The sequence below is a fragment of the Arvicanthis niloticus genome, chromosome 14 (genome assembly GCF_011762505.2).
Source record: "Arvicanthis niloticus isolate mArvNil1 chromosome 14, mArvNil1.pat.X, whole genome shotgun sequence".
Classification (NCBI taxonomy): domain Eukaryota; kingdom Metazoa; phylum Chordata; class Mammalia; order Rodentia; family Muridae; genus Arvicanthis; species Arvicanthis niloticus.
This window is the reverse complement of record NC_047671.1, coordinates 51890990-51912634: the sequence shown is the minus strand read 5'-3', so window position 1 is coordinate 51912634 and position 21645 is coordinate 51890990. Positions and strand designations below refer to the sequence as shown.

The window sequence follows — 21645 nt, the reverse complement described above, 5'->3', positions numbered from 1 at the left end:
AGAGTTGTCTGCTGGTTCTCAGCTTGAAGAAGATTCTACAGTCCTTATTGATCCTTTTTCTTGGCGTTACCATTTTTTGAAGCAAAGTTAACCTAGCTTTCTAGTTTGAGCTTTCTTTTTGGCCGTCTTTTAAAACTTTTTTTTTCTTTTTTGATCTATAAACTAGACCAGAGATAGTTCTACAATGTCCAAGTCATTCCAGCAGTCATCTCTCGGTAGGGATTCACAGGGTCATGGGCGTGACCTGTCTGCAGCAGGAATAGGCCTTCTTGCTGCTGCTACCCAGTCTTTAAGTATGCCAGCATCTCTTGGAAGGATGAACCAGGGTACTGCACGCCTTGCTAGTTTAATGAATCTTGGAATGAGTTCTTCATTGAATCAACAAGGAGCTCATAGTGCACTGTCTTCTGCTAGTACTTCTTCCCATAATTTGCAGTCTATATTTAACATTGGAAGTAGAGGTCCACTCCCTTTGTCTTCTCAACACCGTGGAGATACAGACCAGGCCAGTAATATTTTGGCCAGCTTTGGTCTGTCTGCTAGAGACTTAGATGAACTGAGTCGGTATCCAGAGGACAAGATTACTCCTGAGAACTTGCCCCAAATTCTTCTACAGCTTAAAAGGAGGAGAACTGAAGAAGGCCCTACATTGAGTTATGGTAGAGATGGCAGATCTGCTACACGGGAGCCACCATACAGAGTACCTAGGGATGATTGGGAAGAAAAAAGGCACTTTAGAAGAGATAGTTTTGATGATCGTGGTCCTAGTCTCAACCCAGTGCTTGATTATGACCATGGAAGTCGTTCTCAAGAATCTGGTTATTATGACAGAATGGATTATGAAGATGACAGATTAAGAGATGGAGAAAGGTGTAGGGATGATTCTTTTTTTGGTGAGACCTCGCATAACTATCATAAATTTGACAGTGAGTATGAGAGAATGGGACGTGGTCCTGGCCCCTTACAAGAGAGATCTCTCTTTGAGAAAAAGAGGGGCGCTCCTCCAAGTAGCAATATTGAAGACTTCCATGGACTCTTACCGAAGGGTTATCCCCATCTGTGCTCTATATGTGATTTGCCAGTTCATTCTAATAAGGTGAGTTAAAGCAACAGATGCTTCTAATTTCTTTTACATTGTAGTGCCTATTCTGTATTTATCTATATCTTTTACTCTAATTCCTGATGACATTGAGTTGATCAAGAATTGTTATACTTTTGAGAACACTTTATTTGGAAGGTAATTGTTTTTGGGCAATATAAACCAGGGCTTTACATTAATAATACAATCTACCTAGAATGCTTCTTGCCACAAAACTGTCATCCACTGGAATTATCTTGGTGGTTTTTATTGTTTTGTTTCTTTTTTTTTTTTTTTGTGGGGTTTTTTGTTTGTTTTGGGGGGGGCATCAGTATGTTCTTCTTAATCATATTTAAGCAGGCTTTTTTCTCCCCAGTCTGCTTTGTTGAATTGTTTTAAGCATTTTTTCCCCCCTGAAGTCAATGTGCTTTCCATTTAGGATGCTAGATTTCAGCTTTCCATCTGTCTTGATTGCTGATTTATATGTAGTCAAATATATATTCTTATACAATTCTTTTTTTCCTTATCTGTGGCTACAGGGAAAGAGTTAATGTAGAGCCCTGGTGTGTATGTTTCATATTTTAGATTAGTTCATTCTTCTGTTTTTAATTTCCCTTTAACACAAACTCTCATACTATGACTGAAAATTTTCATCATTTTTTTTCTCCGTTTCCACAACTTCCTTAAACATACTTCAAAGCTCACTTTTTATTATCCCATATTTATTGCATCTGTCCCTTTTAGAGATTCTGATAAATCATTGAGTACATTATTCTGCTCTGTGTTCCTTGTTTAAAAAAATTCTTTTTCTGACTTAGGCTTATTGTACTTCTGGTATAGTCATTTGTGGGGGAAAAAGGAAACCTAATTCTCCTTTGATTATCACATCTGGCAAAATGGAAACCATTTCAAAATGCCCTTTTAAATATGTTGTCCTTCTCTTTCAACTTTTTTAGTGTTACTCATTTTCCTGGGGTTTTAAAATCTATTTTTCAGGATATATTGCAGTTGACTTAAAGTCAATGGTGCTGCAGCACCCCACTAGCTTGTTCTGTAATCTATGACCATCCATTTTTCCCCCCCCGATGTGCTTTGTAGTAACCTACCTAACTGGAATAAGTGCTACCATGAGATTGATTTTATGGTTACTGTTACAGGGTTTTTCTTTACTGCAACATCTGGGACATTTTCTTTTCATATCACTTTCTTTTAACTTCATTTTTTAGTGTTGACTTTTTTTTAATCCACCTGTTAATTTTTTGTTTTGTTCCCTTTTCTGTGATTAGATCTCAGCATTTTTATCTTTTAATCTTTTATCCTATGTGGAATAAGTTAACATAAATGCCAAATTTAGATTTGTAGATTTTTTTTTTTTTTTTTTAAAGAAGTGGAGCCTCTGGGCGTGGTGGCTCATGCCTATAATCCCAGCATTGGGGAGGCAGAGACAGGTGGATCTCCAGGCCAACCAGGACTATATAATGAGACCCTGACTCAGCAAAGAAATAGAACCTGGAGCTCTAAGAGTCAGCAAATCTTACTTGTTAGACTTTTTTATTTTTCCCAATTTTTTAGATATACTAAATATGTCATGGTTTTACTCTGTACTAACTAAACTTTAAGATTTATTTTAGTGTAAATTAAAACAATGAAAAAGGTCAATTAAATTTGATTGACTTCTATTATCTCTTAACCTCTTTAACAAGCAGAAATTACTTGATTGGTGTTCTCAGAGAAGCTCTCTAAATTTTAAGGGAAATAGTTACAGTGATCAATTAAAAGAGATCTTAAAGAACTGTGAATCTTTGCTATTAGAAGAAAGGAACATAAGAGCATTTGTCAGATAAAAGTTTGGTCTTTTTTTCCCTCCAAATTTTACTACTTCCTAGTTCCTAAAGAAGACTAATAATTTAAATGAATTTAAATTAACAAAAGAGCAGTTTGAAATTTTTGCTGACAATTTGGATTGAGAAGTTTTTTTTAGCCTATAAAAATGCTTGGTTTCTAGTTAGCTTGCATACTCTTAATTATTAGGTGTATTCAACAATTATTCATGAAGACTTCTGCTTAACCATTGGGTTTACAAAATTGGTGTTTGTAAGTTAGACCAATTGGAACAAGTTTTAAGTATGTGGATTTTCTAAGTATTTTATAGTTTTACAGACTCAATTTAGCCGATGTTTTCTGTGTATCTACTTCATTGAAAAGGCAATTATTTACTTCACCAATAAACTGTGAACAGATAGACATAAAACATTTTTTTTAAAAAAATCTTGTGATGGATGTAGACAATGAAAAAAAAATAAGTATCCTGCTCTCTGGTATCACTGCATAACTTGGAAAATCTGTTGTTTTCACTTAAGGCTAATGTTAAATAGCCTACATTATACAAAGTTCACATGAAAAGCAAGATGTAACTTGTCATTATGAAGTGTCCTTATATTTTTAGGTGATTTTTAAGGAGTGGTCTTCCTTTGAGCTCTTTTCAAGGTCATTTTAAAACATCAGCTAGCATACAGTCTCAAACTTCTTTCAACTTACAGAAAATACGCATTGCAGCATTTTTGTCTTAGGTCTTAAGTTTCTTTTTTTCCTTTTAGTATTAGTTAGGTCTTTAAATTACATTCTATTCTGCCACTTTGGAAATGCTTTTAGAATGATTATTTTTAAACTAACATAATCAAGAAGGTTTTTGGGTTTTTTTGTTTGGTTTGGTTATGTTTTTTGTTTTGTTTTGTTTTTAACTGTTGGATTCTTGGTCCTCATTTTAAGCTAGACAATAAGAGATTAGATACAGTAGAGCCGATTAATGATGGATGGGTGGGAGATGTGTAACTAAATTTCTGATCTTGGCCTTCTTTCTAGTACTTGAAAGACTAGCCACATTTTTTATCATAAACTTGAAACTTAAAGGACATGGGGGATTGGATATAATTTCTTTTCAGCTCTGTGTCCTTTCGATTTCCTATAAATTCAGAAGCATGCTTAATATGATAACATGTATTCTTTTCCTAAAACACTTTCTTAAGGATCAATACTTGTATCTGAAATTGTTCTGAAATTCTTTAGGTTGATGGATTTGATTTGTTTAGTCACTTTCCTGAATTTTGTGAATTTACCTATGGCGCCTCTTGCTTCTAGCCATTTTTAAAATGGCTTCCAGTAATGGTCTGTTGTGTTGCAAGTAGAAACTATTGTATAACATCAATAGAAATCTCTCAAGTTCCTATTAGTTATAACTTTAGAAAGAATATAATTTTCAGAGTTACTAAGAATAGTAGTTGATAGCACCTCAGATTCTAAGCATTATTTTGTTTGGCTATGTTCCATTTCAGTTCTTTGACAGGGTTTTAGTTAATTTTCTTAGAGCATAAAATACATGAATACTGTAACAAATCAATTAGCGTCCAATTTATAAAACTTCATTTTGAGCCTTCATAAAAGGCAAATTGTATAAATTGAAGCTATATTTTCCTTTAGAAATTACCATCCAATTTATAAAACTTCATTTTGAGCCTTCATAAAAGGCAAATTGTATGAATTGATGCTATATTTTCCTTTAGCTGGAGCTCTCTAATGCCCATTTGAGAAAATTATATCGTCTGCCCATGTTTATATTCCATTTAGAACTTTCAAGAACAGTGCATATTTTAGTAATTGATTTGTAGGAATTTGAAAAATCAAAACTACTTGTAAAACAGATTTTTGAAACAGTTCAGTATAGATAACTTCATATATTTGGGAGGGTTCTGATGGTTTGTTTACCTTTATTCATTGGTTTTTCACCACCATAGAAGATTTCTGTTGTAGTGAATTTAAATAATTTAAACTTAGGAGACATAGTTAGGAAATAATTTAGGAAATAAGCCAAGGCATTTTGGTGGCAAAGCCCACTTTAACTGTTAATACTGCATAAAAAGTTAAACTGGATTTCTTTTATCCCTAGAGATAGGGAAATTAAATCAAATTTAGTTAGTGCCTTATATTTTAAACTAAATCTCAAAAAAGAAAATATTGATGAAATACATTGTTTCCCTCAAATTATGGGGAAAGACACATGTTAAAGATTATATATTAGGGAAATATGGAAACTTAAAATTCTGATAAATGAACATTTCTTAGATAAGCATTACATTAAATCATGTTGGCCTTTTTGACAGTGCTTTTGTTGTTGCTGTTGTTGTTGGTTTTTTGTTGTTAATTTTTGGTTTGGGGGGGTTTGTTTTGGTATAATAGAAAGTATAGTATACTTGGAATTTGTTTAAAAGGCTAGATGAAATTAAAGTTTCCACTTTAAGCTAATTATTCACACACATTTTCTAGAAATCTAAGTATATGGCTATTTGAACATGCAGAATATTATTAAATATCAGTTCCAATAACAGTGGATACTTGAGCTTGGTCCACAGCAGTTCCTGTGTGCTCAGCTGACCTCAAGGTCCATATTTCTTCTTGATCTTTGCTATCTACATCTTTCCATTATCAGGTCTCAATTATGTTGACCAAGTTAATCCAGTTTTTCCAAGACTGTGCATAGAGTATTTGAGGGCAGGATCAAGCTTTAAGGGCTCAAGAATTGTTTTAACATAAACCATTGTGATTTAATGTATCAGGAAGTGTTTATACAACCTGATATGCATAAACATAAATGGTTCATATAAAGGTATTTTAGCTATTAATTTTTGTTAATTCTACTAATTTACTTTGCTGCAGGAGTGGAGTCAACATATCAATGGAGCAAGTCACAGTCGTCGATGCCAGCTTCTTCTTGAAATGTAGGACTTTGAAATACATATAAAGCATCCCTATCATGAATCAGAAACAGCCATTGTTGGTTTGGGGGATTTCATCATTTGCTTATGCATATGGTGTTACTGTCATAATTGATGTGTGGTTAATATTTAATAACAGATATATAAGTATATCTCTTGACGAATAATAGATGTAATAATGCTTTGTTACTTGCTTTTTAATTTCTAGGATAAGTATACATTGGCCTGTTAAAGAATTTCAGTAGAATTAAAAGATACCACTTTAGTAATAGTTAATACATGCTGTAGAACAAAAGAAATATGGAAGAATAATTTAAAATTACTAGAAACCAAGTGAAGTTCCACATGGAAAGCTTTTGACATACATGGCTTTAGTTCTGAATTTTGACTGCTACATTGAAATGGAATTCAAAGAAACAGCCTACTGTAGCACATATTATCCATACATACATAATTCCTTTGGGGCTGTCCTTTCTTTCTGCTGCCATACCTTAACTCTGCTATGATTCCTAATATTGGGGAAGGAAACTGTTTTTTTTGTTTTTTTGTTTTTTTTTTTTTCCTTTGTATAACCTGCTTTCTAATTACTTGTGCAGCATTTTCCCTGCTTACAAGTTAACATTTCAGCATGTATCACTTATATTTACAACTCCAGATTTATTCCAAATCACTTGGTGTCTGAAGTTCTTTTTGAAATATCTGTTAAATGCTTTTGACAATGTAGATTCTCAGATAACTAATAATCATCTCTGTTTTAGAGGCTTAATAAAATTACTTTGTGAGAAGAACCATTTTATTTTAAAATTAATTTTCTGATCTTTTTAAAGCTATCCAGAATGGAATCCTGACAATGACACTGGACACACAATGTAAGTTAAAATTTTTTATTCTATTTATTGTTTATAAAGGAAATCAATGTAAGGAATCCAAGTTTAACTTTCTCATTTTATAAAAATGTTTTTTTTTTTTTTTTTTTTTTAATTTCTTCACCAAATTTAAGAACTAGTTTTTTGGGGTTTTTTGTTTTTTTAAGTACCAGTGTAAGGAATTTTCAGAAAATAATGTAGTGATTTTTTCTTCTTACACTGTTACACATTTTCTACTACTTTATAAAAATAGTTCTAAAGCTTAACATAATCACAGTTATTTAGGAGGTACTTTATATCTGATGAATCTTTATATTGTACTTTACTTACTTTGTTCTTATTACTAGGGGTGATCCTTTCATGCTGCAGCAGTCTACAAACCCAGCACCAGGGATTCTGGGACCGCCACCTCCTTCATTTCATCTTGGAGGACCAGCAGTTGGACCAAGAGGAAATCTGGGTGATTATATGAAATTCTTAGTGCCAATAATAGCAATGTTTACTCTAACTGCCTTTAGTGTAATTGGTGATGTAAGAATGTTCAATGAAAAGTTCTTTCAAAGTAACATAAAGCATGAAAAGACAGTCAATTTTAAATGTCTTTGCATTTGTATTTGAAAGATGTCCATTTTAAAACCAAAACTACATTGCTTTGTAAAGGAAATATACTTATTGTGAATCATTTAAAAAAATTTTTTTATTTCCTCTACACAGGTGCTGGTAATGGGAACCTACAGGGACCAAGACACATGCAAAAAGGCAGAGTGGTCCGTGATATAGCTATTGCTTCTATCCATAATTGCTGTTGGGAATATGATTCCATTTAAGTGATTATTAATTGAATCAGTTTTTGTGGGGATTGAGGGGATTTCAAGACAGTGTTTCTTTGTGTAGGCTGTTGTAGACTAGGCCTGGCCTCAAATTTAAAGATCCAACTGCTTTTGCCTCAGAATGCTGGGATTAAAGGCATGTACCACCAGTGCTTAACAGTTCATTAATTCAGTTTGAATCACAGTCCTTATAACAGGATGGGTATTTTAATTTGAAAACTATTAGGTTTGCTGGGTATGAGGGCACGTACTTAATCCTAACTAATTCAGGAGACAGTTAGGCAGATCTCTGAGTTTGAGGCCAGCCAGGGGCTATATAATGTGACTTTATTTTTAAAGAAAATAAATGAAATATTTTTAAGCTGTTAGACTTACATGACTGGTAGTAGTAGTAAAAGACCTTTCATAAACAGAATTAGCTTGGAAAGATGGCTCAGCAGCAACAACTGAGTTTGATTCCCAGGACCCACGTGGAAGAAGAAAAGAACCACCTCCCACAAAATGTTCTCTGACCTCCTCACTAACACCATAACATATGAATGCCAGCACATGTAATTTTAAGAATGTAGTAAGGGCCAGGTGGCAGCCCTCTCTTAGTGCCAGGGCTATAGAGACAAACCCTGTCTTGAAAAAACAAAGAGGAGAAATGATGTGAGAAGGATCAGTAGAGAGACTGTTTTTGAAACTTGATAATAACCACCATTTGATTTTTTTTTTTTTTTAATTTGTTTTGTTCTGTTCTGGGGTTTGGGGTTGTTTTTGTTTGTTTTGTGGAAGAATTTATTCCAATTCAGGAATGGTGGCACATAGCAGTCAGGAAGCAGAGGCAGGCTGATTTGCATAGTGAGGTTTAGGACAGCCAGGGATACGTGTGAGATCCTGTCTCAAAAACCAGAAAATACATGAATTTATTCCCATAACATTTAATATGCTCTGAACTTTAGATTCTCTATGGTGCTAAAAGTTAATACTGTTTTCAGGTTGAGTATAGAGTAAAAAAGTTTAATGTATAAGAAGGTGTTTTTTGCTAGCCTTTTATTGTGAATCAAACCAAGGGTCTTGGCTATGTTAGATCAAGTACTTAACCACTAAGGTACATACAACCTCTTCTCCCTCCCCTTCTTTTCTTTGTTTTGAGAGTTGATCAGGCTGGCTTTAAACTTTGTTGTGCAAGGGGGTGTCTCTGCCTCCCAAGTAGCTATATTACCAGATCCAGCTTTTCTTTTCAATAAAAAATATATTAATTGTAGCCAGGTGTGGTTGTATATGCCTTTAATCCTGGTATTGGAAGCAGAGGCTCAAGTGAGTTCAAGGTCAGCCTAGTCTACAGAATGATTTTGAAGACAGCCATGGCTGTTACACAGAGAGGCCCTGTCTCAAAAACAGAGCAATGTATTGTAATTGTATTTTCTCCCTAACCACCCAAAACACGCCACCCCCTCACATGTGCGCCCCCCCCCCCCCAAACATGAAGGTGATGGGTGGGGGTTAGACTTTAAAAAATACGTTAGTATGGGGTTCAGCAGTTTGTAGTAACACGTACTGCTGTTGGAGTTTGTTGAGTAGCTCACAGTGTTTTTTTATGATTCCAATTCCTGGGAATCTAACCGTCATCTGGTCTCTACAGGCACTAGTGGGAATACCCACACACATTAAAAAAGTATGTGAAAGTTTTATGTGTGTGTATGGGTGGGTGTGTGTATGAGAGAGACACAGAGACAGAATTAGTGCTAGGTATTTAACCTGGGGCTTTATGCTTACTACATGCTAAGTATTAATATACTATTGTCTGGGAAATACATACTTTAGTTTCTCAAAATGCTTTTTAAAGGACTTTTTAAAAATTTTTTTGTTTGTGTGTGTGTGTGTGTTCCTCTAATGTGTAGGAAACCAGCCGAGTTGTTCACATCATGGATTTTCAACGAGGAAAAAACTTAAGATATCAGCTATTACAACTGGTAGAACCATTTGGAGTCATTTCAAATCATCTGATTCTAAATAAAATTAATGAGGTATGAGTTAGACATTTAAATGATTAAATACAATAATGTAAAACCTGTAAATATTTGGGTTAACGTTTTTAGAAATTTCTTTTTGTGTAATTTTTAGGCATTTATTGAAATGGCTACCACAGAAGATGCTCAGGCTGCTGTAGATTATTATACAACTACACCAGCATTAGTGTTTGGCAAGCCAGTGAGAGTTCATTTATCCCAGAAGTATAAGAGAATAAAGGTAAAGAGAATAAAGCCTTTCATTTGTCCTTGCATCTGGGTTTTATATATGTAGTCAGCTTAATTTATCATTTCTCTATATTTGTTAGCTTGGTTGATTAAAAGTTAGGCTGTTAGTAGTTGTAGCATAATTATCAACCTTTGACTTGTCTTTTAACTTTTTTTTTCTAATTTCCTCCCTGGTTTTGTTTTTGTATTTTGTTTGTAAAGAAACCTGAGGGAAAACCAGATCAGAAGTTTGATCAAAAGCAAGAACTTGGACGTGTGATACATCTCAGCAATTTACCTCATTCTGGCTATTCTGACAGTGCCGTCCTCAAGCTTGCTGAGCCTTATGGGAAAATAAAGAATTACATATTGATGAGGATGAAAAGTCAGGTAACACACATGGGCAGGTTTTTAAAGAGTGCGTTAAGATAATTTGGTTTGCTGGGCATAGATGTCAGTAGTAGAAACGTACTGATTTGTGGGTTAATCCTAAACATACATACATATATATATGTGTATATATATATACACACACACACACACACACGCGCAGATGCCCATGATCAAGCATTAAAATTATGAAAAGTACAAATTGGGAAGTAAAGTGTTGTTTTTTTTCTCTTGTTGTAGTAGTACTTTTAAGAATTTTCTTCCTAACAGTCTTATACATATGTAGACACCCAGCTTTGAGGATTTGGATACTGGTTGTAGGTTTTGCTTGGTAAGTGCCAGACTTAACTTGAGACATGGTCGCCAGCTTTTCAGAATCTAGGCAGCTGAATTCACTTTATTCATATTTGAAATTTTTATGTAAAGAATTCAGAGGATGGGATGAACCAAGTCTTGGGATTCAATCACCAGCAATCTCTAGAATCAGGAGAGTATTGGTCTTTTGATTTCATGATGTAGAATAAAATACTTTTAATGCAGTACCAGAAAAAGTAATGTTATTTTGGGTTTCTCCTCCTTCCTTCCTTCCAGGCTTTTATTGAAATGGAAACCAGAGAAGATGCAATGGCAATGGTGGACCACTGTCTAAAAAAGGCACTTTGGTTTCAAGGGAGATGTGTTAAAGTTGACCTGTCTGAGAAATATAAAAAACTGGTGCTGCGGGTATGTATTGTTTAATAAGGTCCCTGGATTCTATTTACACTCAACACGGGTAGACATAGATAAAAGTAAATATTACAGACTTAAAGTTTTAATGACTTGCTGGGGAAGAAGAGCACTTGATATTCTTGCTAAGAACATGGGCTCAGTTCCCATCACCCACATGACTCACAACCACCTGTAACCACTCGTTCAGGATCTGACCTGTAGTTGTACCAATTTAAAATTATCCCCTTCCTGTGACCCTCAACCAGGTAACTGAAAAGTTACCTATGTTTATTCCCTCCAGTAATTGGTGTGGACATTTTTATGCAACCAGTAGTTTAAAGGAGCAAGATTTGCCCAACAAAAGCTGCTATTCTAGAGAATTTCACTCATTTGAAGGCAAGGAGACCTTGCAATACATGGCAACAGACCAAAACTCATACTGACCCTCTATTCTATGTGCATCAGAGTTGTATGTGGTACATTAAATACATTCAAACAAAACCCTTATAAAATATAAACCCATATAAAAAAGAGAAAAATCTGGGCTAGGCATGGTGATACACACTATTAATCCCAGCACTTGAAAAAGCAGAGGCAGGTAGAGCCAGCTCCCTTGAGCTACATAGTGAGACTGCCTCAAAAAAGAAAAAAAAAGGAAAGAAAAAGATGTTGTTTTGTCTAGAGTTTTTCTTAATCCTAAAAAAGAACCTTTTTTCCCAGTATAGATTTTGTTTTATGAAAGCATCTTCAATGTTTCTAACCTGTTTAAAATTTTTTGGAACAGTTACATTACCAAGATGTTGTATTGCTTACTTCTATATTGATATGGTGGTGAGATGACATTTTAAAATCCAGACAGATTTTGTTCGGTATGGTTGTAGAGATTTATAAAATGGAGGGTTGCAGATTGTTACTTGATTGATAATATTCTACAAATGAGTAAATTTTAATGTATTTAACTTCTACAAATTTTTTTGTCTTTTAGATTCCTAACAGAGGCATTGACTTACTGAAAAAAGATAAATCCCGGTAATTTAATTTTGCTTGTGTCTCTATATTATGTAATAATTATTAGTCTTTTGCTGTGACAAACTATCTGACCAAAGCAACTTCAAGAAAGAATAATTTATTTTTGTTCAAATTTCAATGATTCTGTCCAGCATAGATAGGAAGTAATGACAATGATGCATTGAGAAAACTGGTCTTATGTAACATCTATAGTGAAGAAGTAAAGGAAGACAAATGCTTCCATTCAGCTCACTTTGTTCTTTTTATTCAGTCAGGAACCTCAGGCAGTCCATGGGATGGTGCCACCCACATTCATTGCTGACTTGGTGTTAGATAGATATTACCTAATTGGAATCAATATTGACCATGCTTTGACTTTTCAACTCCACAATCAAAATGTCTCCACAGGAAAAGATCCTATTCTCCAGATGGAAAAGAATCTCCAAGTGATAAGAAGTCCAAAACTGATGGTGCTCAGAAGACTGAGAGTCCAGCTGAGGGTAAAGAACAAGAAGAGAAGTCGGGTGAGGACGGTGAGAAAGACACCAAGGATGACCAGACAGAACAGGAGCCCAGTATGCTTCTTGAATCTGAAGATGAACTGCTAGTTGATGAGGAAGAAGCTGCAGCACTACTAGAAAGTGGTAGTTCAGTAGGCGATGAGACCGATCTTGCTAATTTAGGAGATGTATCTTCTGATGGGAAAAAGGAGCCTACAGATAAAGCTGTGAAAAAAGATGCAAGTGCTTCAGCAACATCCAAGAAAAAGCCTAAAAAGGTAAAGTTTTATATTGATGTTTTAATTAGAATATTAAGTCAGATCAATTTTTCTTGTAGATTTTTCTTTTTTTTTCCAAACAAGGTTAGATATATCAGGTACAGTTCAAGATAAAAGCATTTAAAGAGGCAACTATGCAATAAAAATATTTCCTTATAGCTGAAAAAAAGTCCACTTTTAAAGAAAATGTGTAATAAAAGTACAAGAAAGATATCAAACTACATAAGCTTTTATATTGTAGTATATGTATTGAATTCAGATATGTTTGTTTTCGAGAAGCTCTTAGCTATACTGGCATGGCTATGTAACCTCAGCAATGTAAGTAAAGACAATAGACTCAATTTTAAGATTTATTTATTTATTTTATGTATGTGTGTGTACTACTGTTGTTTTCAGACACACCAGAAGAGGACACTGGATTCCATTGCAGATGTTTGTGAGCCACCATGTGGTTGCTGGGAATTGAACTCAGGACCTCTGGAAGAGCAGTCAGTGCTCTTAACAGCTGAGCCATCTCTCCAGCCCCTAGACTCAGAAATTTGAGGTTCAGTTCACTAACTCAAGTAACTTTAAATCATTTATTTTTGAACACCAGACATGGTAGTACATGCATTTCCAGGTGAGGGGCAGAAGGAACCAGATCTCTGAATCCAAGACAGCCAGGAAAACAGAGATCCTTTCTCAAAAAAAAAAAAAAAAAAAGGTTTTGAGGGCTGTAGAGGTGGCTCAGCAGTATAGCTAGGTGGGGGTGGGAAACACTGAAAAACAAAACATAAAACTAAGGGTTTTTTGAAGATTTTTTTTTTTCCCTAAAAAGTTTATGTCATTTTGGTGGTTTTTGGGTTTTTTTTTTGTCTGTTTTATCTTTTTTTTTTTTTTTTTTTTTTTGGTTTTTCGAGACAGGGTTTCTCTGTGTAGCCCTGGCTGTCCTGGAACTCACTCTGCAGACCAGGATGGCCTCGAATTCAGAAATCCACCTGCCTCTGCCTCCCAAGTGCTGGGATTAAAGGCATGCACCACCACCACCCGGCTTGTTTTTGATCTTTTGAGGTGGGGTTTCTCTGTGTAGCCCCTGCTGACCTGGAACTTGCTGTGAGGACCAGGCTGGCCTTATTTTGGATTGCCTGCCCTTGCTTCCTGAGCTCTGGGATTAAAAGTGTGCATCACCACTTACCTAGATATTGTTTAGTGCCAGTTGTTTGCTTAATATTCACAAAGCTCTTGAGTTCAATCCTGAGTGCCACATAAAAACTGTGTACATAGAGATTCACACCAAAAGTTCCACCACTCAGGATCAGAGAAGCAGAATCAGAAATTCAAGGTCATCCTAAATTATCTAGGGAACTTGAGGTCACCACAGAATACATGAAAGCTTGTCTCCTCAAAGTAAAAGGTAGCTGGTGTCTAATGAATGTCAGCCAATATTGTCCTCTAGCCTTCATATTCATGGGTACATCAAGATGTAAATATAGTGTTTAATCCTAGCACATGGGAGCAGGATGCAGTCATGATCTCTGAGTTCAAGGACAGCCAGGTATCAGTTTCACAGAGAAACCCTATTTGAAAACAAAGAATGAAATTTTTTTTATTAGTATTTATTTATTTTATGGTGCTGAGTATATAGAGCCTTAAGCATGACAAGTCTTAAGCAGGCTTTGTCATTGAGTTGCACCCTCAGTGGAATATAAATACTCTCTCTTTTTAAAGTTTTTGTGAATTTTTAATTTTTGTGCATTTGTGTTTTGAGTGCATGTGTGTCTGTCTGAATGTGTCAGATTCCTTGGAAACTAGAGTTATAGACAGTTTTTTGTTTTTTTTGGGGGGGGGGCGTTGTTTGGTTGTTTGGTTGGTTGGTTGGTTTGGTTTGTTTTGTTTTGTTTTTCCAGACAAGGTTTCTCTGTGTAGACCAGGCTGGCCTGGAACTCAAGAATCTACCTGTCTCTGCCTCCCATGTGCTGGGATTAAAGGCATACGCCACCACCGCCTGGCTATAGACAGTTTTGATCTGTCATTTAGGTCCTGGGAATTTAACCTAGGTTGTCTGGATGAGCAGTCACCATTCAACCACTGAGCCATCTCCATCCTAGGTATAAATATTCTGTTTTATTTTCTTAGATGAGTAGGCTTTTTATTTGATGAAATATGAGTATTGGTGGCCTTCATGTTGAAGCTTGGTGAATTTGTTTCTCTAGAGGGTTCTCTAAAGACTGCACATTAAACACTTGATCACTGAGCAACAACCATAAACCTTTTTCTTTGTAACAAACTAAATTGGCCATAATTAGTACTCTTAAAACTGACCATCCTGCCATTCCTTACACTATACCCAGTAAATCTATTTTCTTCCATTTAAAAAAAAAAAAAAAAAAAAAAAAAAAGCTGGGTTCTTTTTGAAGAAATTTAGTGAGTCTAGCAGAAAAAAATATCTCCTTGCTGCTTAAATAATTCTTAAAAGATGTAGGGTGCTGAGGTTTTATATATGTTAGGTAGTGCATCATCTGTGAGCTGCATTCTTACCCAAGAAAGTGTTGTTTACAAAATCAAGTCAGTAAGGATAGCAAAGGGAATCTGAGGGATTATGTTCTCCAGTTTGAGCCTGTCTCAAGGAAGTAAGACCTCCTTTACCCTTTGAGAAAAACAAATTGAAGGGGTGCTGCAAGATTAATTGTTGAAGAATAAATATATCTTAACAACAGCTTTTTCCAGGGAGTATTGGAAGGCCTTGTATAGATAGATGAGGTCTGAAGTTTGGAAGGTTCCAAACTTCAGAAATTTTGTATGCAGGCAAGACGTTTATATCTGATGATAAAAATAATGATGGTTTGGTTGAAATTCAAGGTGGACAAGATGGAGGAACTTGATCAAGAAAATGAAGCTGCATTGGAAAATGGGATTAAAAATGAGGAAAATACGGAACCCGGTGCTGAATCTGCTGAGAATGCTGATGATCCGAACAAAGACACAAGTGAAAATGCAGATGGCCAAAATGATGAGAACAAGGAGGACTGTACAATTCCAGATGAGTATAGAATTGGACCATATCAGCCTAATGTTCCTGTTGGTGAGCTTTAAAGGTTTTCTTCTTCCCCTTTTCTGTTTCTCCCAACAAATTCATTAAAATCAGACTTAAAAGTTGATCTTAGATAAGCTTTGATAGTTTATAAAGTTATGCCCCCTGGTGGGTTAATTAATTTTAAATTTACTCTAACAATGCTCTTTATCTATTTTGTGTCTCCTAATTTTGTGTTGTGTTACCATTCCCACTGTGTTCTCTTCTCATAATGATTTCCAAAACTACACATTGCTTTTTGTTTTGTGTTTGTTATCTATTCTTGTCTTTCTTTTTAAGACTACAGTTTTATGGGATCTTGAACATAAAGAAAGGGTGATGTGATATTGTTGGTGTTTTTAGCTTAGGCCTTACTGGACTTTTCACAAATGTTTTCTTCAAATTATATTGACAGGGAAAAAAAGATTTGAGACTAAGTAAAATTTAAGTTTACTTAATTTGTAAGAATGTATGTTTGTGTTTCTAGGTATAGACTATGTGATACCTAAAACAGGGTTTTACTGTAAGCTGTGTTCACTCTTTTATACAAATGAAGAAGTTGCAAAGAATACTCATTGCAGCAGCCTTCCTCATTATCAGAAATTAAAGGTAAGGCTGAATATAAGAGGAGACTTACAAAAACTAACAAATGATATACGTTATAGAAATAAGTGAGATACAATGTGTGTATGTCTCTGGACCCAGCATAATGTTTTATCTCAAAGTCATTTTCCATAACTGCCTGGGCTTTAAGGAGTTTAACTGGTTCTACAAACTTGAACATCTTTTCACTCAAATGGTTAAACAAGATTTAGTGTTGTACACCCATAATTCTTAGACTTGGGAGATAATAGTGAAGAGAACTTAGCCATCCTTTACCAAATTCTATGTGGCAAATTGGAAAGAAAAAAAATAAGTGATAGTTTCTAACTATATTTTTTTACATTATAGTTTGTTTATTCAAGTAGTTTCAAACTATTCAAATTTCAAAGATGCTAGAGGTCTGCACATAAATAGAACAATTAACCCTGGTGATGGTGGTGCATGCCCTTAATTCCAGTACTCTGGGGTCAGAAGCAGGCCAATCTCTTTGAGTTCGAAGCCAGCCTGGTCTGTAGATTTAATTCCAAGACAGCTAGGATTATACAGAGAAACCTTTGCTCAAAGAGAGAGAGAGAAAGAGACAGAGCAATTAGGAATTTTTGAGTTTGTAGAGTGCATAGTCCCTATTTATTCATTTTAGAAACTGGGTCTCATGCTCTAGGTCATATTAGTTTAAGGATTATTATTCCAGTGTTACTTACTGATGATGCTCTCATTTTTATAGCCAACAGATTATTTATCTTTGCATCACACCATAAATGAGTAAGACCCAGTAGAAAACAAGAACAATTCCTACTGTGTTTTTTAGTGCGGAGCCTCTTATAAGGTCTTAATATTAAGTAATACAAGCAAACTTGAAAGTAGTACTTAACCATAGGTGACTTCTTAATATTAAGTAATACAAGCAAACTTGAAAGTAGTACTTAACCATAGGTGACTTGGTTTTTCATACCTTTTCATTTATAATGTATAATTGTCACCTGTTGAATTATGCCTTATCTGCCAGTCAAATACTCCAACATGGGGCTGGAGAGATGGCTCCAGTGCTAACTGTTCTTCTGGAGGTCCTGCGTTCAATTCCCAGCAACCACATGGTAGCTCACAACTATTTGTAGTGGGATCTGATGCCCTCTGCTGGTGTGTCTGAAGAGAGTAACGGTGTACTCACATAAATTTTTTTTTTTAAATTTTTAAAAATTGCTCCAACACAATACCACATCTAGCTTAGTAGCAGAAATAAATTGTCATTAGAGTGTTGATGTACTTAAAAATATTATGTAAAGTTATATTTGGAGGGCTAGGGACATGGCTCAGTTGTTAAAACTGCTTGCTGTGAAAGCAAGATGACTGCTCCCAGAACTCAGGTAAATATTTGGTGAGATGGTGCATAGATTGCAATTCTAGCCCTCAAAGGTGGAAATGGAGGAGGCTGGCTAGTTGAAACCAGCTTTATCAGCAAGATTTGGGTTTGATTGAGAGACAACCTGTCTTATTGGATAAGATTACATACAATCAAGGAAGATTTCCTGATAACCTATCTTGTACTTAAAAATAAAATTACCTTTAGGGAATAGAGATGCAGCTTAGTGGCAGAGTTCTTGGTAGCATGTTTAAGGTCCTGACTTTGAAGCACCAAAAAAAAAAAAAAAAAAAAAAAACCCTAAAAAAAGGTACTATTATTACCTTTGGACTATATGTTTCATGGGGTCTCATCCAAATCTGAACTCTCTAACACTTGTAGTTCCAAGTGTTTCAAACAAGAGAAACTCTACCTGTTATAGCATTCAATTATCTCAACACCTTTTCTGTGACAGCTGGTGGATAATAGTACCCTTATATTTTAATGAATGATTTGTCCTTTGTTGCATCATTTTTTGTTGTTTGCAAATGTATCTTTTTGTAATCTATATGTCTCCTGCTATTATGGATATAAGAAGAGAATGGTTATTTTCAGTGCTAAGATTCATTTACTTTGGGATGAATACGGCTTCATTCATACTAGAAGTACACTGGATTTTAGGCTATATGGGGTCAAAACCAGTGTTGTTACTTAGAAAGGTACACTTTATGGCTAAGTATTTCCTGCATTATTTAGAGAAGAAGATGCCTCAGCTGCATTAAAAAGTCGCCAGACAGTTTATGTTGCTCAAAATGACACTTTAGATGTTTTGTGGGGTTTTCACCCTTCTGTTTTTTTGTTTGTTTGTTTTCATTTTCTTTTTAAGGATATAATGGCTTTTAACCCTCTCAATCTGCAATAACCAATACTGATATATTTTAACCAGAAACAAAGAAATTGAAATCCTTTTTAAATATCCTTCATGTTCCCTTAGATAGAGTCTTAATAGATCTATATCTAAAAATTATATATTAAAGATCATAGGTGATCAGTCACACTGTTGTACATAAAGTCTTACTAGAGCACAGCCAATCATAGCCATGATCTTTCAAGTATTGTCTATGGCTCTTTTAGGTCAGTAGAATTGTTACAGCAAAGATATATTCTGTTTCTTCCTATATGAATTCTCATTTCTAAAAGTTAGGGTTAATTGCACATTGAAATATCCATTTTCCACATTTGACTTTTTTTCATGATTATTGTGTCCTGAGCCAGTTTAGTTTTGTATGTTAAGATTAATGCATTCATAAAATACTGAAGTGTTAGAGTTAAGTCCCTAAACTTGGACTGGATATTTTATTTATAATTAATACACATACTAGGTGTTTCTTAAATTACTTAGTCCCTGTAATTCTTTTTTCCCCCTCAGAAATTTCTGAATAAACTGGCAGAAGAACGGAGGCAGAAGAAGGAAACTTAAGCTGTACAAGAAGCTTAATTATTTCAAAGAAAACAATGGTTCTTTGATTTTAATGTTAACCTTTTTTAAAATACAATACTGATAGTTAGAAAACTACTGTACTCTTTTGTTTTAGTGGAAAATAATAGATGTCTGTTCATGTGTTTAAGTGTTATAGCAAAAAGTACACATATGGTTAAGTTAATGAAAAAGTTTTGTTTCATCAGAGTGACAACAGACAAAAGTACTTCCTGGAGATTGACTGTTGTAAGCTATGGAAAACAACTTGCACCACTAAGAGAAAGATAACATAGAACCATTCAGAAAAATGAAATTTAGTAGTTTGAGGCTTCAAAGAAATGTCAACTTTTGATTCCATTCAATAAAGAACAAAACCAATTGTATTTTTTATTACTTTTCATCTGAAACATTCCACATTTTACTCTGAGCCTTGCAGACTTTTCATTTGACTTTGGAAGCTGTTTCAGTTGCATTGCATTTTTAGAGAACTTCATTCATGTGAGATTGGCCATTCAAATGCAGGTGCAGTTTTCTTTTAATGTCATGCTGTTTAGATAATAAGAAATATTAAGTAATTGGCTTTAGATTTGTAATTTTTTTCTTCAAGTTTCTGCTAGGTTTTGTATTCTAGTAGTCAAAATGTTATTTCAGTGAAATGTAAAAATATTCTCATTCTCTTTGACCAGTATTAATTTCTTGAGAACCTATTGCTTGTCACTTGAATCCTGTAGTTGTCAATCATCTCTGGTATAAGCAACATTTGATTTTTGAAGTGTGTAAACCATTTATATTTTCAAGATGTAATTTTACATTTCTGCATTTTAAAAACAGTTTGGCCATAATTCTAGACGCACGCTTCTAATTCATGTACCTGCACATGTGACCTTTGTGAGCAGAAATTTGCATGTATAATCTGTGTTTACTTGTAACTCTCTGGTTATTATACTGCTTATATCTGTGGATTCAAGTTACTGAAGTGAATACCAATAAAAAAAAAAAAACCTAGGCCATGTTGATTGGTTGGTTAAACATGTTTGGAATGTTAACCAAAATATTCGTCCGTTGTGACTTTTTATTCACTGTTAAATTTTTATGCATGCTTTAACAAATTCTTAAGTCTATATTGATGTTCTAAAAACTACTAAAGATTTTGGTTTAGTGCTAATGGATTTCTTGTTCTTGTTACATAAGGAAAAATGAGACTTTTTCTTTAACCTTACAGTTTTAAATACCGAGGATGAAGAAATTGCAAAAGTCCAAATTCAGTGATATCCATGCCTTTAACAATAGAATTGAAAATAGCATTGGAAAAATTAGTCTGTTGCTGCTTCAAAATCAGGAAGGAATTTTTGGTGTATTGAATAATCCAAAGACCCCCAAAATTTTTTAAATTATTGACCAATAGTAGTTGTCTTTTAAACTCTCGATCTTACTTGTTTTAAAATTATATTTCAAATATATTTTTGGGTAAAATTTTAGTAACATGCACAAAAAATCCTTATCTATCTTCAGTTTAATTTTAGCTATTACTAATTATGTACTTTTGTTGGTTTTTTTTGTTTTGTTTTGTTTTTTTGTTTTGTTTTTCAAATCTAACAGCAACTAAAAGTAACTGAATAGGGCCAGGCATGGTGGCATATATCTTTATTCCCAGCACTTGTGAGGCAGGGGTAGATTTGCCTTTTGAGTTGTATGCCCTCCTGGTCTATATAGAGTCCCAGACCACTCAAGGCTACATTATAAAATCTTGTCACAAAAGCAAACAGGCAAAAAGAAAACACTGTGCACATACCAATGGAAACATGATATCCATCAGCATTGATAGCTTACATTGTATGGCCTATTGTCTGGATTTAGTAACTTGAGAAATACTGTGAACAGTTTAACTTGATTTGTGTCTTTAAGAAATCAGGTTTTACCCGGGCGGTAGTGGCGCACACCTTTAATCCCAGCACTTGGGAGGCAGAGGCAGGTGGATTTCTGAGTTTGAGGCCAGCCTGGTCTACAGACTGAGTTCTAGGACAGCCAGGACTACACAGAGAGACCCTTTCTCAACCCCCCCCCGTTCCCCCCCCCAAAAAAAAAGGTTTTATGGAACTAAAAGGTTTCTTGGAACTAAGAGGCAGGTGGGTGGATCTATGTGACTGACAGTTCCAGGACAGCCAGGGCTCTTACACAGAGAAGCCCTATCTTGGAAAAGAAAAACAACCAAAAAAAGAGAAAAGAAATCATGTCTATTTTGTTTTGGTAGTGGTTCTGATGGCGTCTAGTTATTTTTGTTTTGTAAATAAGCTACTTGTGAGGAATCTGTAGCACTATTTTTAGATTGTTTGAAACAGAGTTTCTTTGTATTACCTCAACTGTTCAGAAATTAGCTCTAGACCAAAGTGTCCTGGAATTCAGATATCCACCCCAGTGCTCAGCTTAAAGGCATGACTACTACTGCCCAATTTGGCAATTTTTTTTTTTGTTTGTTTTTTTTCCTTTTAGATACCTGTAAATGCAGCTCATTTTGTATTGGCAAA

At 34.8% G+C, this 21645-nt stretch overlaps 1 protein-coding gene across 8 annotated transcripts in view; it reads left to right on the top strand.

Moving 5' to 3' along the window:
- The window catches only part of Matr3 (matrin 3), a 39306-nt gene extending 19181 nt beyond the window's left edge, over positions 1–20125 (top strand). For 6 of the 8 annotated variants that reach the window (XM_034517828.2, XM_034517831.2, XM_034517832.2 and 3 more), the window contains 14 exons: positions 3–1096; positions 5789–5850; positions 6675–6716; positions 7061–7173; positions 7428–7480; positions 9430–9555; positions 9653–9778; positions 9988–10155; positions 10747–10878; positions 11849–11892; positions 12280–12649; positions 15488–15710; positions 16186–16307; positions 19070–20125. In XM_034517828.2, the coding sequence (XP_034373719.1) occupies positions 185–1096; positions 5789–5850; positions 6675–6716; positions 7061–7173; positions 7428–7480; positions 9430–9555; positions 9653–9778; positions 9988–10155; positions 10747–10878; positions 11849–11892; positions 12280–12649; positions 15488–15710; positions 16186–16307; positions 19070–19120 (2544 nt within the window). In that variant the 5' untranslated portion in view covers positions 3–184 and the 3' untranslated portion in view covers positions 19121–20125. The remainder of the gene's footprint in view (positions 1–2; positions 1097–5788; positions 5851–6674; positions 6717–7060; positions 7174–7427; positions 7481–9429; positions 9556–9652; positions 9779–9987; positions 10156–10746; positions 10879–11848; positions 11893–12279; positions 12650–15487; positions 15711–16185; positions 16308–19069) is intronic. The other 2 variants (XM_034517834.2, XM_076912825.1) reach the window with 1 other exon arrangement.
- The last annotated feature ends 1520 nt before the right edge of the window (positions 20126–21645 follow it).